Genomic DNA, 18,118 nt, shown 5'->3' with positions numbered 1-18,118 from the left:
GCTCCAACTGAGATAAAGATCTTGATCTGGCTCCTGTGCACTTATTGAAGAAGTAATGATATTCACGCAACTCGTTTTTAATACTAGCTTTCGAACACAGCTGTTTGCAGGGTGAACGTAATTAAGTAATGTATTTATTCACATTTATTCATACACCTAGGTTAGCATATATGTGGCTAAGGGCTAACAGCTGTTAGTTCCCTAGGAATACTATGATTTCACGGGAAAATTTGACCTGGTGCAGACAACAAAATAACTATAGAATCAGCATATCTTCTCATTTGCTTGTGTAGGTCATATCAAGACATCAGTTAGACACAAATATTTAATCTCACATTTTATAACATGTTGGTCAGAAACTTCAAAAGCACATTTAAATGAGTACATCAATCTACTCTTTGCTCCATTAAATCATCTATCTACTGTATGCATGTCACTGGTTCATCTTTAATCCAGTTCATACTGGATTCAACATACAAAATATGCAGCCCACATGTTCATTTCTGTGCGCGTGTGTGTGTGTGTGTTCTCTTCCCAGATTTAATCTTTTCTTTGTCTCCCTTACGGCTCTTTCTCCTTCGGCTTTCTGCTTGACTGAACAACAAACTACATTCATTCTTCCTTCAGTAAATGAAAGAGATAGATAGACAGAGAGAGAGATAGAGAGATAGAGAGAGAGCAGCAAATGAAACAAAATAAAAATAAAACAGCACAAGAGGAGCTGCTGACTGGTTGCGTCTCAGCCTGCCAGCTGTGTGCAGGTTATTACTGACTGCAGGCTGCAGAGCGATGAGGCCGACTCCGACTGCGGCAGCCCGGCACGTTGAAAATGAACATCTGAGCAGATCTACTCTGACAGGCGGCGAGAGGAGACGACACATTTGTCGGCTTCCTCTCTTAACTACATCACAGGCCAATCTGGATTTACTCGCCTCACGAGATTACTTCTCAAAACTTTTCAATTCAGGAGAAGGGTTGTTTATTTCCCGTGCAAAGAAAAAAATAAATAAACAAGCCACAGTGAAAGGATACACCCAGTCCAGTTTGAGTTTGTTGCTGGGCAGGTCGGCTTTGGCCTCCAGGCAGTAGCCGTCCACCTGCTCTTTGGGCATGAACATGGTGATGGGGCGACCCTTCAAGTACATTTTCACATAACCTTCCTCTAGAAAAAGCAACAGAAAGGATCAGTCAGGCATGATAATGTAGAAAAACACAGGTGATTGGTTTGATTATGTTGTTTTCTTATTTATGACAGTATGCAAAAAGCACAGACATGACACTGAAGCACAATACAACGTGTTATTATGATGTGAATGACAAGGGTGACAATGAATATGCAACAAGATTAGAGGATAATGGAAGGATGTGATATGATGTATTCTCAATTAAAGACAACAAATGACAGAATTTGCAAACACGAACAAATCAGCTTTTTAACAGACTTTATTAGTCATTTCAAAAACATTTGTATGACAACAACAGAGAGCGCAAAATGAACTGCAATTACGTTGAAAACTCATAAATATTCAGCTCACAGCAGAGGTTAACCAACATAAAATGCAGACACAAGCAGGGCAATGGAAATGTTATGAAAAAAACAAAAACAGATCCAAGCTTAGAAAAGTGGATAATGAGAAATCCTCGTCAAATGTAAAACACTGGAAACGAAATCATGCAGAAAACAAAACAAACAAAACGAATCATAAATGTCCACAGAGGTTGTTTTTTTTCTAATCTCATTAGAAAATTTAAAAGAAGTTCCCAATCTCACCCGTAAGTCTGTGTAATATAAATGTAAAGTGAGATTGGGACTTGTTTTATTATTTCTTTTTATTAGGTGAAGCTAAATCTCTCTGCAACTTTATGGGTATAAGAGGACATGTGGCCATAGTGTTTTTAAGGGTACAGATGTGATATAAAACCGTGGATTTGGCTCTGCACTGACTGCCTTGATAACTGGAATAAACACACATCTAGAGAGGTGAATGTCCACTGGGGCTTTCCAAACTAGTAACAGATCTGGAAGTACTGGCTGGGAGACTTGACGGGGCTGCGATAACTGGGTGTATCGAGGAGAGAGTACGATGACAAACTCCCTGTCTTTCTCAACTGGATGTTAATACTCGGGGTCTTTCTGGCCGGTGGCACCTTAGCGGCCGCGCCGACCCTTCTGGCCGTGGGGGCCTTGCTGCTTTCGGGGGTTAGTTGGGAGCTGGTGGCTGAACGGGCCGTAACAGTCGAGGCCGCGGGGCTGCCGCTGGTCCCCGTCCGTTTGGCAGAGCGGCTGAGGTAAATCTGCACTGTGACTACAACGTAGATGAGGGACAAGAACAGAGGAGCCGCAAAACGATGGAGAGGGGTTGTGGAGGTTGTCAGGGCCAGTTGGGTGGAGGGGGCCAAACAGGGACAAGCAGGGGCAGAGGAGCAAGACATGTAAAGGGTAGAGGAGGTTGGTAGAAGAAGTTAGACAGATTTTGTGTCACATTTAGTAAAAAGCAACATGAAACTGGCAAAACACAAAGTAACAAAATAAAAAATCAGGGAACTGCTGTTGAGTGTTATAATCAAACACTGGGATCTTATTTTGAAGTTGTAGTTATTAAGACATATTTTGGGCCTGTAAAAAAACAACAACAGAGTGAAAAACTAGATTTCTCCTTAAAGGGATTCATAAAGTAAGTCTGACACTATGTAGTTTTAATCAGAAGAGAAAAGCTCTTCATTGACTGATTTTTTTATGCCTCAACAAACTCTCTTCGCTTTCATGACTGAATAAACCGAACAAACAAACACAACTTAAAGCACAACTTAAAACACAATTTAAAGCTGTTTTACTTTGTTTATATTTCACATTCATTGCAGAAAGTGCAAATTCTTCTCTGTGCTCACTGAAGATCTGATTTTAAGAGGCGGGCTGATGAGCGTGATCTGTGATATCACAAATAGTTTGGAAGCCAATCCTGGTGCAAACAAAATATCTTAGGAGTAGGTGACATTTTAAGGATTTTAATAATTGTACTTGTTGTCTGCAAAAACACTTTGAGACACACATTATACATTTTAATGTGGGTCTCAATACACGTTTGGAGGGGATCAATTTTGTCTTGTTAACTGCTGCATAGTTTTAAAATTCTTTGGGATTATAATAATTATTTAGTCGAACAAACAGAGCTTTACGGGAAAAATCCCTTTTTAATGAAACTGCTCAGAACATACTGTCGACGTACTGTATGCAACCTGTGACGAGTGGATGTAAGCTTCTGCCTCATTTTAAGAGGTCACCAGCCAATAAGGTTGAGAACCACTGGTCTACATGCTTCCAAGGGTAAAATGGTTGTTTAAAGAATGAATTATCCTGTAAGACGACTGGGTAAACAGCAATATATCTGTGAGGAAATGAGCCTCAACTCCATTCTTTTCTAAATCCTTGGCAGCTTTGTGAATACTTTACTGAGGGGAGGCTACACACAAACAGACGACACTTCAGAACATGTGAGGAAACTACAAACAGTAAAATCGAACAGACTTCAATGGGAACTACAGCAGAAAAGAGACTCAGTGTGTTTGTTATGCAAATATTCATTTGGAGTGCCGGAAGACAATAAGAGCAGCGGCAAAATCTACTCGCCCTCAGCTGCAGCGAGGACTCTCAGAGCAGAGGATTTAAAAGTGTTCGCAGCGAAACTCAAAGCGACTGCGAGGAAGCGAGTGTCAGAAATCTTTGTGTTGTTACTATGGTGACAGAGACTAAATGCCTACAAGCGAAAGCGCGGCTGTGAGCAAACACGCACACACATGTTTGGGTGGAACGGCAGCTCCATCCGCAGTTAAACAACAAGTGTGGAGACACACGGGTGAACTGCAAACACTGCAATCACACTCTGACGCAGCTCTCAGTGCAGGTTAGGTAGGATGTGTGTGTGTTAGTCTAAGGACAATAAAGGTAAGGTCACTTTCACTCACACACACTTTGTCAACCCACTCCTGCCCCTGTCTGGACAGCTCACTGATCATTGCACCAAAGGGAATCTCTACATTTACAGGATATCAATTAATTTTTCAAAATAAAAGTGCAGGTTTTATCCAATGCATTGCACAAATCATCTGCAGTGTCCAGAGAGCTGTGTAGGCCGGGGGCTTTAAGGGGAGGGAGGGGTGGTCAGCCTACCTTTGCAGTGGGTCACACGTCGCATCCCTTGTAAAGGTCACAGAGAAAGACACAAGCACCAGGTGAAGGGTGGCACCAGGTGAATTCCTCACTTCCTGGTCTGCCCTAATCTGAGTGCACTTCCTGTTTCCTGCTGCTAACGAACTGCATCTTAAAAGCTCTTCATTTCCTGTGTGATGGTTTATGGTGATTCAATAAATTCTCCTTTTGTTCTGATTTTTGGTTTGTTTTAATCTTCCTTTGTCTTTAATCTTACTTCAGCTGTTGTTTCTAACTATGCACAGAAAAGTGCTTACACTGACTTGGAGCACATTTCCTTGAATGAAATGAACCACTTTGCATGTGATGACTTCATGTATTGCAGGTAAGCAGTATATTGGCAGAATTCACTGTCGTAATTATCATCTGTATCGGTTAATTGTCACCCAGTGGCAGTTTATGTTCACGACACTGCGCTGATTGCGCCACTTTGCAGGAGATTATTTGTCTGTAATGAATTCAAATGTCCAATAAGTGGTGTGCAGCGGTAATAATTAACCCTGTGGCTCACTTTCTCCTCGTCAGCATCAACCTTAGGGATATTTTAGGAGCAATTAACGGGCTAACACTTGCATAATGTTATGTGACTGATTTTTACTGCGTTACCATCCTCCGCCTCGTAATCTGATGGTTTGCAAACACACTAAGAACATGTATTTTTATATCTGCTGTTACTAGACCTCAAACTAAACAAATATTTAAGGTAGTTTGTTTGGATGCAAAGCCAACTGAAGAAAAGCGGAGCCAGGTAATGCAAATTAAAAACAGCAGTTCAATTTACACAAAAATCAATAGCACGCTGGAGATGGAAATTCTGATCAATACTCATTTCATTTCATCTTCAGCCCCATTGTCTTGTGTCTGCCCTGCTTTGTGTTTGGAGAATAAACTGTGAGATGGTTGTCTCGTCTCGTGTAGAGCTCTGGATCAGAACGCTAAAAACATTTACTGGGAGACCCAAACCTTAAATAGAACACGACTAAAGTTTGATTTACACAACGCAGAGGGAGCTTGTTAAAAAGAAAACAATGCATGGAAGTGTGGATGTGAAGATGTAGTAATGGATGACTGGTTACTTGTGGATGAACAGATCATGGAAAGAATGAATGATTAAGACACGACATCATGAAGAGACGCCCTCAGTGGTCCTCTGTGTGCAGGAAACAGTCCAAGGCACTGACTCAGATTAAAGCTAACATCAATTTCTGTCTTGTTTGGGCACACAATGCATTATTATTCATTTTGACAGCCTTCCTTCAAAAATGAGTTGACCTTTTACTGACACAGGGAGCCACTGAGCGCCTGGTGTGTAATGGCTCTTGATGGATTGTATCATTGCATGAAACTATTAAAGCTGTCAGGCTACAGAGCCATAAAAGAGCCTCTAGTTCTTACCTGCGTTGAACACTGGATCCCTCTGTTTGCTGCAAAGTAAATGAGTAAACAGACAGCTGTCATTCGGCATCCCACCTCCAGGTAAACCATTGATTATAAGGAGATCAGTGTTGGCCTCCTGTCTTGATTAGACAGAAAACCTCATTGACTGTGAGGATGGAGGAAAGCTGGCTTTAACATGACGTTACCTGTCACTTCTTTTGCCGCTTGAGTTGCTGCCAGTGGATCCTGCGCGAGTGCGGTTGCCCTTGTCGCCTGAATCTTTCCGCGTAAGAGTTCCCACGTGTTCGTTTGAGTTGGCTCGCCTCACAGTGCTGCGGTGAGGAGAAAGGTGGACAGAGGCAAAAAAAAGAGAGAAGGGAGGGGGGGAAGCACAAGAAATAGGTCATAAAAGTACCTGACGCTGCTTTTCTAAAAATGCCCTCTGGTTAAGTTTTCATCCAGGAAATAGCTTCTGAAAGCACGTATAGCTCAGACGTTTTTTTTTTTTTAAAGTGTGACTCTTTTCTAACAGTGTCAGAGAGAATTTGCACCGAAGCAGAAGAGAAAGAAAGAAATGTGGATATTCGTTGTTTCCTCACTCTCTCTTTACTGTGGTGTTCATAACCACAACATCAGTACCGACCTGTGCAAATCTGCATATCAGTGGTGCAGACAGCCTGCCTATTCACAACAATGAAAAGGCTCCATCAGCAGTCCAATGGCCAGTGGGCACAGTCACCTAATCCACCCTATGGGAGAAAAGTCTATTCAAATCCTAAAACTGGCCGCTGGCCGTTATCCCTTCTGGAGAGCCTGTGTGTGTTTGTTCAGTAAAGAGCAGAACAGAATAGAAAGAAGAGAGAGAGAGCGAGAGAGCGAGAGAGAAACTGTTGTTTGCTGTGTTATCCCATGAGGAATCATAGTAATTGGGCCACGGGGCATTGGGGAAGGCTGTTGTGTGTGTATGCCAGCACTGATGGGATTGTGACCAATCTGCAGTTTAGACTAATCCCACACACAGACGGTAAACAACTCAAACTCCAAAGAACGATGCGTCAAACAGCAAACAGTGAGCGTTAGCAATGAGCGAAATGGTGAGAGGGAATGTCACAGTAATTATGTAGCTTGGTGAAGGGGATTAATAACATAGTTAGCGCTGATCAGAGCAGCCATGGTGTTAAATAGTGACCAGTACGCTGTCACTTCCTCTCACCTGAGGGGCAGGTAGAGAAATCTGGTAGAGTGAGACAGAGAAGACAGAGTGGACAGATTCACAGGACATCGCATTGTAGGTAAACGGGACACAAACAGGGTATGACATCACTTTATCAGAGAGAGACAATACATGACAGCGAGAACATGCAAGATGGGAGAGATGGGAAAGACAGACAACACAAAGATAAACAGGAGAGATGACTGATGCACCGTAAACTCTTACTTAAAAAAAGCATGCAAACCAATTAAACTCAACAAAAATTAAGTGAAATTCAAGTGAAATATACTGTCTTCTGAAAAATGTTGCCCAAAAATGAACCTTCAGTCATTATCTACTCAGTCCCATGCTGATCGAAAAGCCGGATGAAGTTTCGTAGTCCACAAAACATTTCTCAGCAAAACAGTGTAGGAGCATTTCCCTAAACAACTGAAGTAGATGAGGAACAGGAAACAGGAAAAAAACAAAACCTAAAATGGTCCCATACAGCTAATACAAGTCATCAGAAGCCCTGAGATCCCAAATTGATTAAAGAGACGTTACTTAAACCCTCGACGTACGCTTTCACTCTACTTCCTCTGGTGAGCATATAATAACTGAGATTTTACTAGTAGGTGAACTGCCTTTCAGTTGGGTTATGACCTTTCCTTTGTATTTACTTGAACAGCAATCTGATTTATTTTGTTAAAAACCATACAAACAAGTAAATCTTACTTGTTTAACTTTATTCACTCTACAATCAATTGTAAAATCGATCTTGCCACCTGACAGTATTAAATCCACATGAATTAAAAATCAGGATAAGTATATGAAGAAGATTGTGTATTATACCGAATCTGATCTGCAATATAATGTCAAGAGGATGTCCCAAAAATGTCTAAATTTCAGTGGATGGACAAATTCAAGTCCTCTATTTAGCACAGCAGCATGAAAACTCATTCAATAGCTTCATTCATATCAGACACTGAGGTCATGTGTATTTTTTCTGGAAATTTCAGGGTTTAAACAAGCTGGAAGGAATCAATCATGTACAGAATGAATTTCTTAATGGCTCATTAAAGTCATTTTACACTTAATCTATTTTTTTTTCTTCAATTTTTAGGCCAATAAATAAATACAATTATGAGACCTTCAGTATTTCTCCACAAACATTTGCTGTGGGCACCGTGGAGAAGGATTTGAAACAGTACTGAAGCCACTATGGTGGAAAATGTAAAAATAAATACAAATGAGCAAACAGATCTCTCTAGACTTGGCCTGATGACTTCAGTTTAAAATCTTGGCTCTAGTACAAGTTTAAGTTTGAGAAACCGTGAATTGGAAAGAGGCAGTCAAGCTCGAAAGGCAAGAAAACTCAACAAGGAAACACACCAGACCAAATCACATTTCCTGTCCCGCTTCTTGTTTGGGGGTTTGTTCCTACAACAATCCTCACCCTGGCTAGTGGCTACATTTCAATCTGCAGAACCATTTCTTTACTGTCCTCTCCAGTAAACCTCAAGGTGAGAGTCAGCAAGTATTAAAAGTATCAACTCTCGGTATCAGAAAACATCCCCGAAGCAGAAATAAGAGAACACACATGGAAAATCAAAGAAACGACGCCACAGGGGGGTTCACATCTGTTTGGACTGGAGCCGCTCTCTGCTGTCTGCGGAGCTCCATCTGATTATGGTAATATCATCCAGAGATGGGAAAAGGCTATTGTTCCCCTGACAGACAAGATTGATAACCTGCGCTCCACATGCATGTGTAAACACACACACACACACACACACACACACACACGCCAGTGAAGCAGAGACACTGGTGATGACACTGTTCCTCTTTTTATCAGCCTTGTTTAATGTCAGCTGATAAAAAGCCAGAAATATGATGATTTATGGCTCGGACTAGATGATGTGGCACAGACGGACAGTGACGTAAAAGCCTCTTGAGACAAATAAATGTCTGTACACGAATATGTGATACATGCAGGACCTCACAACCTGGACTGCATGTAGCTCACATCAGGATTTAACACGTTTACAAGGGACTTAACAAGACACAATGGTTCAGTAAAGAAACACTAAAAGATCGACTGAATTCGGCAGGAAACACTCGACTTGAGCCGCAGCAACATGTACAGTCAAAAGTTCACTAAAATGTGATACCTCTTGTTGGCTGGTGTGCTGTTGTCCTTCCTGGATCCAGATCCAGATGGGGAGGGCAGAGTCCCGCTGCCTTTCTTTGGTAGGATGGTCCCGTTGTTTACTGTGGGCCGTAAGGGCAGGGTGGCGATCATTGGCCTGGCTGGAAGGAACAAGACGACAACAAGCAGCGTGTTCAGAACAAATCTGGATTTAAGACTATTATCAACTGTTAAAGCAACCTGTGAGAGCGAGGAGTTACAGAATGCTGGTCAGAACGTTGCATCTCATGATGTATTGTAACACTTTCATATGTAGTGAAAATCAACAGAGCTGTATTTGGCATCCCAGGAGGAGTGGTGTAGTGGAAAGCCTCCCAGCATGCACTGGAGTAACAGGTTTATGGATCCCACTATTAGTTTATTCATGTCTCTACAGAGTTCTCATTGTTCCTGCAGTTCATCTATATAGTGCTGATTATCAGTTCTGAGAAGCTAATTCAGCATCATGCTAAACTGGAAACCTCAATTCTGAAGAACTCAACATTTATCATGTTGTGGCCTAAACTTAACATTTTTAAATGATACAAAATGGCTTTAATTACTACATTAATTACATCAAAACACAAACAAACATTATTAACAACTCTTATGAATACCTAAGGCAATACTGTCAGCTAAGTTTAATGTTTTCCTGGAAGGTTTGCTTTGTCCACCTTGTGCCATAAGATATGTGTCACCACCAGTGGTGAAAACTAAGTACATTAACTCAAGTGCTAACTTGAGGTCCTATATTGTAGCTTTTACTCAACTACATTTATTTAATAGCTTTAGTGACTAGTTAATTGGCAGAATCAGATTAATAAGACAAAATATAATCCATAAATTATGATTGAAGGTTGCTGTCCATTAATATAAGACTGAACTAATCCTCGGGGGAAATTCCCAAGCTACCCAGCAATATATGGAATAATTTAAATTGGCTCCACTTTATCAGCTGCAATATTAAAGTGATGAACACATGAATGCATCAGTAAATATAATCCTGTAATGTATATTATTCTGGAATGGGCCATTATGCACAATGTGTACTTTTACTTTTGTTGCTTTGTGTGCATTTTGATGCTGATACTTTTGTTTTTTTAGTAAAGTGAAATTGGAATAGAGAGTATTTCTACAATGTGGTATTTTACTAAAGTGAAAGAGCTGAGTACTTCTTCTGCCGCTTTTTGAGATATCGCTGTATTAATACAATAATAATGTTCATAAAAACTTAAAATGAACACTTGCTCATTTTAACTGATATATAGTGTACCTCTTTCTGTTGTAGCTTTAACTACATCATAAAATACTCCCTCAGCATGTGTACACAGTGTAATGTATCACAAGGATGAAAGTAAATACAGCACGTGAGATTCATGTTATTCCAAATGTAAATAAAATATGAATTAGCTGTATTTTCCTCATTTTATTGATAATATAGTTCTATGTTTTAGTGAGTTGTTTAAACAGATCACATATGTTCACAAATCATTTGCAGGAGGTGATTCAACAAAAGAAAAGGGTCATGCACACACAGACACTTTGACGCACACACACATGCCCGTCAGGCTAGCCCAGAATAACAAATCCAAGCTGCAGCTTTATCTGCAGTGATAAATATTTAATAGACCCTTTTCATTCAGCTGACACACACACAAACACACATGCATGCGCTCTCAGGCCTACACACACACATTGCTCTGTTATCTTTCATGTAGTAATTACACAGCGGGGGCAAACCGAGGATGTAATTTCGTTAGCATGTTAAAGAAGATGAATGTGTTCCTGTGTGTGTGTCCATGACTGTACATGTGCAGACTGTGTGCCTGGCTTGAGCTTTGTGAAGCTGATCATTCAGTTTAGGGCGGTAGGCTGCTGCCTCCCCGTAGCATCAAGTGGAGAGCAGTAAAGGAAAGCAGCTCGGAGTCTGAGTCATCCTCCGGCTCCCAGATCAAACTGAAACTTCTTCCGTCCACAGTCACTCTGGAGACTGGAACTGGCAGCAGCTCAGAATCACAATCTGTTTCTGGTTCATCATTCAAATGCACATTTGAGCACATAAAAAGGGATGAAGTGCAGCTGATTTCACATGCATGACTTCATCAGCCTCTTGCGTGAAGATGCTGTTTAAGAGACGTGATTATATCAAACACGACTCAGCTGAAAATCAATACATGCAATATTGTACAGAAAAGAGTATCAATCTATGATGTTCAGTGAGTTCTTATCCTGTGATTATGTGCTGATTGTGGAGGAACCAGAAGAGAATCAGACAAGTCACACAGGATCTTTTCCTAACCCCAACCAAATGGTTCTTGTGTCTAAACCTAACCAGACCATGAACACAGTCTCAAACACAACATACAATTAAAAACTGAACCCAAAGAAACACAAGTTGCAACATGAGTTTGCAGAAACACACATTGCCAACAGTTATCTTGGCAATTGGGTTGTTGTGTTGACGTTTTTGGTTAGATGAGAATATCAATACCTTTCTATGATCTGATCCTATCTGATCCGATCCAATACAATACAATGTGATATTATATACCTTATTGTCTTCTTTGGGAATTTTTTTCCAGGGCTCAATGTAGCTGCAATCTAATAGCTATCCATTCAATATGAGGTTGCAGCCAGAATCCAGTTAGCTTAGCTTAGCTTAGCATAGCACAAACACTGGAAAATGGATGAAACAGCTAGCCTAGCCTAACCTTAATAGCTATATATCTTTAGAGGTGCTTGTAAGAGGACTTTGTTAACACTGGACAGGCTAACTGTTTCCCCTTGAATTCACTCTTTATGCTAAGATAACAGCTTGCACGCCGTGACAGACACTAAAGTGATGTCAATTTTCTCATCTAAATCTCGGCAAGAAACCTCACGAGTCTATTTGCCAAAATGTCAAACTAATCCTCCATCGTAACTTTTACAGCTGGCTGCAACCACTTACATTGCCAGGTGTGAATGCTGTTAAATACTTGTGACATTACATCATGACATTTTCAGTTGGAATGAAACAACACAGAGACAACAGTTCTTCTCGTTTTGACAGGGACAAGAGTTTGAATGCTGATTTGTCATTCAACAGAAACGTTGCATACACGCAGATGTAAACATAAAACGTGCTTAGCAGCTTATTCTCACTAATTTTTGGTGGCCCATAGGTCAATTAAAATCATCAATGAGTTTTTGGATTTAGAAGCAGTATAAAGAGGCATGATGAGTGTTTATAATGCAGACACAAATGCCCCCTGGCTAAAACCATTTCTATCTCCAGACTCAGACCACGGTGCATTGACCTCAGGCAGTGTAGTACTGAAATTAACTGTGTGTTTCCTGGTGAAATACTACAGTGTGGACTACATAATTCCAGCAGGCAGTGACTGAAATGTGCTTTTTGTAAACACAACACCAGGCCTGGTTAGTGCAGACAGACTTCACAGTCAGCATACCTGGCTTCCCAACATTGCTGTCTGCTGAGGGAGACTTTCTCATCAAAGCAGGGTCTATACACATGACGCACAACACGTTTAACAACACAACACAGTCCAGGAGAGGAGAGGACAGGAGGGAGAGAGAGAGGGAGGAGACCGACAACCAGTCAGAGAAAGGAAATAAGCGGGTTTCGATGGAGACATGATCAGGAAAGAAAGCGGAAAACGGAGATCTCCAAAAACGACCCCGTTGTTCGACACCCCAAAAAAAGTAACTGAGAGACCATGCTGATGTATATATGTTACCTTTGGTGGGTCCTCTGCGTGACCCCATGGCCTGCTGCTCCTCAGACGCGTTGAGCCGGCGCACCACGTCGGCCAGAGCAGACTTAAGCAGCTGGATCTCGTCCTCCTGCATCTGGACCCTCTGCTCCAGGGAGGCGATGCGGTCGGTCACCTCCATACTGCTGGCTGCTGACGCACTGTCATCTGAGGACACACATGTCAGAGATGTGGAAAGCGTTACAAAGCTGATACATCAGGCGAAGAGTTTTCTTTCACATAAAATCACTACTATCAACTTTTTTTATATAAAAGGTTTTTTATACCCTTTCATTCATTCAGATGGAGACAAATATAGGACAGAGAAAGACAGAAAGGAAGGATTGTAAAAGAAAGTGCAAAGCCAGGGTTGATATACAAACTCCATTCACACTATAATCTCACTTTTATGCTTTGTATACCCTCGGACTCTGTCTGTGAAAGGGTTCAGCTTCTGGTTCAAAGACCTGGCTGCTTTTCTATTAAACCTTTTATTCATGAGTTGTCTGTCTGTTCGTCGAGTTTAAACAAACTTAACACGTCATTCCCACCACCTCTCCATCTTACCCCCCGATAGAGGCCAAGCACAGGCCACCGGGGTCCACTTCATTAATGGTAACACACACACACACACGCAGGCAGGGTCTCCTCCATTAAGACTTTGATGTCACAGGGACTTGATGAAATATTAATGTAAATCACTGCTGTGTTTTCCCTGCAGACTTGCAATAACAGTTTAATGCATTATGCATTAGAGAGCAGGCATCTGGTGATTAGGCAGATCTGCAGTCTGTGTTCCTCCTGTGAGTCTGAGCTGCCTGCTAACATTATGGGTTTCTGAGGAAGCGCTTGACTTCTGTAAATAACATGTTCAAACAATCAAGGACAACAGTGTTTTAAACGCATTTAAATACCCCAAATGTGTCAGAATTCAGACAATCTGCTGAAAGCAAAGTGGCGTGACGAGTCTATTAAATAAACATCCTTGATCAGAGCCTCTTAATGTCCGAAACACATAAAATGGCCTTTATACAGCTTGTCCGGTGTAATCTAAGTCTCCAGAGGCCCTGAGATCCCAAATTGATTTGAAAAGACATTAAACGCTCTCGACATGAGGTTGAGCTCGTACATCCATTTCAGATGGGCGTGCGCTAATGCTTTTAGTGTAACAGCTACACTGAAGACTTTGGCTAAAGAAAGGGTATAAATAACATCTTTTCAAATAAATGTAGGTTCTCAGGGCTGGACGAGATCTGGATGGAGCATTTTAAAACAAGTCCCCATCTACTCTGTAGTTGTTCAGGAGAATGGTGCAACTCTGTTTTACTGTGAAGCCCCAGAAATGCTTTGTGGTTAACGAAACTTCACCTGAATTTCCATCAGCATGGGGATGAGTAGATGATGACTGAAACGCAAATAAATTACCAAACAAGATTTTCCAACTGAGCAGCAAAGGTTATTCCATCTTGTGAAGGGCTCATTGCATGGGTGAAATAATCTTGATAAAAGATTTTAAATGCAGGCACACTGTAGGATTTGGGCACAATTCCTAACAAGGACCCTTCGTCAGGGTCCTTGTTAGCACAGGTGTTTTTCTAATAAATAATATCATGGAAGTGTCACACTGACTGATAAGTCAATCAAAAACCAAATCAGAACTGCCACATTTCTTAAGAAACACTTTCATCTCTCAAATATTCAGAACTAAACTATAATCCCATCAGGTCCAATAAGGTCAGTTTAATTTAACTGGCAGATTACGGCGGAAAACCAATTTCACAGATTTGTTTATGAGTGGACAAATTCCATTAGTGAGCCGGTTATGAATTGTTTCAGTCGGGAAAACCCTCGATGAGACGGGATGGTGAATGGCTGCATTAGGCAGAAGGGACACTTGACGCTTGTAGCAGAAAATGGAAATCTGAACAGATTCAGCACGGCTGGATCAACCAATTACTTCTCAAACAGAAACACCAACACATACTGTACGCACACACAGAGGCGTCCTCCAGTGCCCTCTTTGATTTCACTGGAATCGCATCCGTCACTGTCACAGCTATTACTGGTGTTTTGTGATGAAAACACACATAGATTTCTCGGAAACACACTCTGCTTCACCGGCCACCCAGCGAAGTGCCATAATGAAAACTCCCCATCTGGAGAAATGGAGTTAGATGAAACCTGCGGGTGCACAATCTAATATATTACACTCCCAGCAGTGAAATACAATAAAAAATACTTCTGCTTTAGTTCAAACACTTATACATTCACTTACAGATTCATACTCAAAGGAGAAGCTTCCTTCTTTCATAACTTTGTCTTCAGAAATAACTGTCTGCTCACCTGAGACGCTCTCTTTGAAGCCCTCCTTGTTCATATTCAGTGAATATCCCGACATAAAGCCTCTATTATCTGTTCAGCATCTGTTGAGGGTCTGCTCCCAACACTGACACAATGACAGCATGATACCATGAGTCGTTGAGGTACAATGACTGGCTGTCACAGCTCCGCTCGGACGTCCTCCCTCTGTCACCCCGCTCCCCGGTTTAATAGCTCTGGGGCAAGTTAACGCCCAATAACACGTTCAAACCAGAAAAGGTCAGTGGAGCTCAAGTTTGGTGTTTGTTTTCTTACAGGAGCATGTGTGATGATAGTGTGACACTGATGCGCCTAAATTTGCTCTTGATGTGACAGCGCTCTCTGGGGCGCAGGTCACGTGATTTCTGTCTGGAGACTCTGAATCAGTGAGATGTCAATCTTCATTTAACAACAAATCCATCACACATCACACCCCTGGACACTCGTCCCTCTCTTTCATCCCCACAAAAGCATCTCATTTCACCCCAGCACCCTCCTCTCCTCTCACACCTGTCAGCCGGCTGCTTAAATTACTTCATTTCTGCCAATCTTCCCCGTCGGAGCTTCTCCCTCGCTGTCTTTTTCCGTCCTTGTTTCATTATCTGGTCAATATGTGGCTGGATCACAAATCTGAGACGGAGAGCTATCCTCGCCCTAATGCATTGTGACACTATTACCTTTCTCTGCAAGGCCATGTCGTTCTGGCAGGACCACCTGCCTGCTTAAGTGCTTGTCCATCACTTCAGCCACAGCGACTCGATCAAGGGCGAATAGAAAGCAGGCACTCTCTTCAGTTCATTTTGCCTGCTCTAAAATAACCACACCCGCCCCTACTTTCATCTCCTCCTTATTCCTGAGTCATTTACTGACCTCGCCGCCATCAATTATGAACACTGGTGCATGCACAAATGCTCTGACCCATTTCCACCCTTCTGCACTCTCATCAACCAAGAAGATCAATACACTAAAGGAGTAACATGCTAAAATAGTCCTGGCACTGTCACATTTCGAGCAATACATGGCGACTTCATGTAGCATCTTCTGCAGCAGCCCTGAGCTGTCTGGCGTTCTTCTTTTATACGTGCACTTTTATATACCTTATAAAAACACGTGAGGATGTGAATATATATAGTACACACTCAAGGAATCAAAGAAGATGACGTGAAGGAAATTCCCCGTCGGGATACCAGCTGTCTCGCCATGTGTTCGAGAACTCCTGCACACTGACAACCACAGTGATTGATGTCTATTTTCTTTTCACCCAGCGGTGAAAAGCAGAGCAGAACAATAAAAGCTGAATTGACTTGATGGAAAGTTCAGCAGCCAGGTTAAGCTGCGCCCACAATGGGGGGTTTTGAAAAACCACCAACCAGTGTTTGCAGAAATCCAACAGATCAAAGAAACACGAGGCTGCAGGAAACAGCCTGTCACAACATTACGACTACAATTCCTGTTTTCCAGAGACAGAAAAGATAACGCTGACTGCTGGCACGTCTTTCCCATTTGCTGGATGCTGACGGAAAACAGTTTGCCAACTGGTTTTAATTTCATAACGTGAGCGCACACGACCAGGTGGTGCACCGCCGTATCGTGCCAGTTCAGCTGCTGCAGATTGTGCCTCCAGGAAAGCCATCTCTCTCCCAAGACCAATGAGTCACACTTATTAAACAACCTGACTTCAGTCTGCTGCTGGCTTCACTAAGGGAAGTCCAGACCTAATCATAATCAAATGGCATGCAGGATTTAATTTCATGCCAAGAGGTGAAGGAGGCAGTGATTTAGAGACAGACAGGGACTAAGGCAGAGGGGAGAGAGAGTTGAATTAGAGTGAATGTAGGTGGTGCAGTGAATAACCTTGATAATAAAACAAGAGTCTGCAGACATGCTAGTAGCTCCGTGGGATGTACTGAAGTATAGTGCTGCTTTTACTAATGCTAGTATGCTAAGGCTTTTCAGATGTGGTATCATCATGTGTCCTGAGTGATCCAAGCCCTGTCTGCCTCTGCGTCTGAAGTGACGTTCAGTTTTCAACTGATTCACCTTTACACCAAATTTACTAAAGAATATAACATATTGGCTGTTAATAATACAGTAAACAGTAACTTATACATGATACTTCTTTGTCATCCCCAGACTCCCTTAAAAAAAAGCTCAATTTTGAGACTTGCTGCGTCAGGAGAGACTTTCTAAACTCTGTGAAACGCTGTTTACAACACATTCTTAACTATTTGAGTCTACCTGTTAATTCAGCAAACATAATACAAGAAGATATTTCATTCTTCATGTGAAAAAGTGTCTGTTTGATTCAGTGATGTGTGTGTATATTTGCATATAGAGTGGGAAAGTGAGGGACACATTTAATGCCAGCGGTGAATTGACGGGCTTGAAGCTGTCCACCTGCGATCGGATCAGTCAGGATGGATTGTAAAAACAAATGTGAACAGCCTCTAAGAGTATCATGTTAGCATGCTAACATCTGCATTTGCATTAAACACAAAGTACAGCTGAGGCTGATGAGGATGTCAATAGTTTAGCAGGAATTTGGTCAAAAATCAAAGTGCTGGACAAAGTCATTAGAATTCATCCCCTGGGGACAATGAATGTCTTGACAAAGATTCATGGCAACCCATCCAACAGTTATTAAGATATTTCTGTCTGGACCAATGCGGTGGGCCAACTGACTGACACTGCCATCCACGCTGTCTGCATAGCTAAAAGGTTGAATTAATATGAATGCATGTTGCTGAATTTTAATAACATGCACAGTGCGAGACATGACAAATATCACGCTTGAAATTGCAGCATTTAGAAAATTGCCGTCTGCCCCAGGCATGACTGAAATCATCCATCAGGTGCATGTCAGCAGAATGAAAAATGAGACCGGAGAAAGAGCGAAAGCGAAGGAGAAAGAAAAAGTAACTTAAAGTCTCATCAATCCTGTGTGTCACCTGCAGCAAGCAGAGAGGTGTGTTAGCTAATCAACTAGCCAGATTAGGGAGACAGATGCTTGGTTCACAAGCCGCCTTGATGGCTCCTGCTGG

The 18,118-nt window shown here is 41.8% G+C and overlaps 1 protein-coding gene across 7 annotated transcripts in view; it reads right to left on the bottom strand.

The window, feature by feature from the left end:
* eml1 (EMAP like 1) overlaps window positions 1-18,118 on the bottom strand; it is a 40,519-nt gene that overhangs the window by 9,099 nt on the left and 13,302 nt on the right. For 2 of the 7 annotated variants that reach the window (XM_084381273.1, XM_084381274.1), the window contains exons 2-8: window positions 12,705-12,887; window positions 12,417-12,470; window positions 8,948-9,086; window positions 5,791-5,916; window positions 5,603-5,631; window positions 4,169-4,195; window positions 1,033-1,162 (exon numbers count right to left, since the gene is read on the bottom strand). In XM_084381273.1, coding sequence (XP_084237399.1) covers window positions 1,033-1,162; window positions 4,169-4,195; window positions 5,603-5,631; window positions 5,791-5,916; window positions 8,948-9,086; window positions 12,417-12,470; window positions 12,705-12,887 — 688 coding nt within the window. Of the gene's footprint in view, window positions 1-1,032; window positions 1,163-4,168; window positions 4,196-5,602; window positions 5,632-5,790; window positions 5,917-6,797; window positions 6,819-8,947; window positions 9,087-12,416; window positions 12,471-12,704; window positions 12,888-18,118 lie in introns of all 7 variants that reach the window. The other 5 variants (XM_084381276.1, XM_084381277.1, XM_084381272.1 and 2 more) reach the window with 4 other exon arrangements.

This window comes from Pagrus pagrus (assembly GCF_965226575.1).
Source record: "Pagrus pagrus genome assembly, chromosome: 18".
In the NCBI taxonomy this organism is placed as follows: domain Eukaryota; kingdom Metazoa; phylum Chordata; class Actinopteri; order Spariformes; family Sparidae; genus Pagrus; species Pagrus pagrus.
This window is presented reverse-complemented; position numbering and strand designations above follow the sequence as displayed.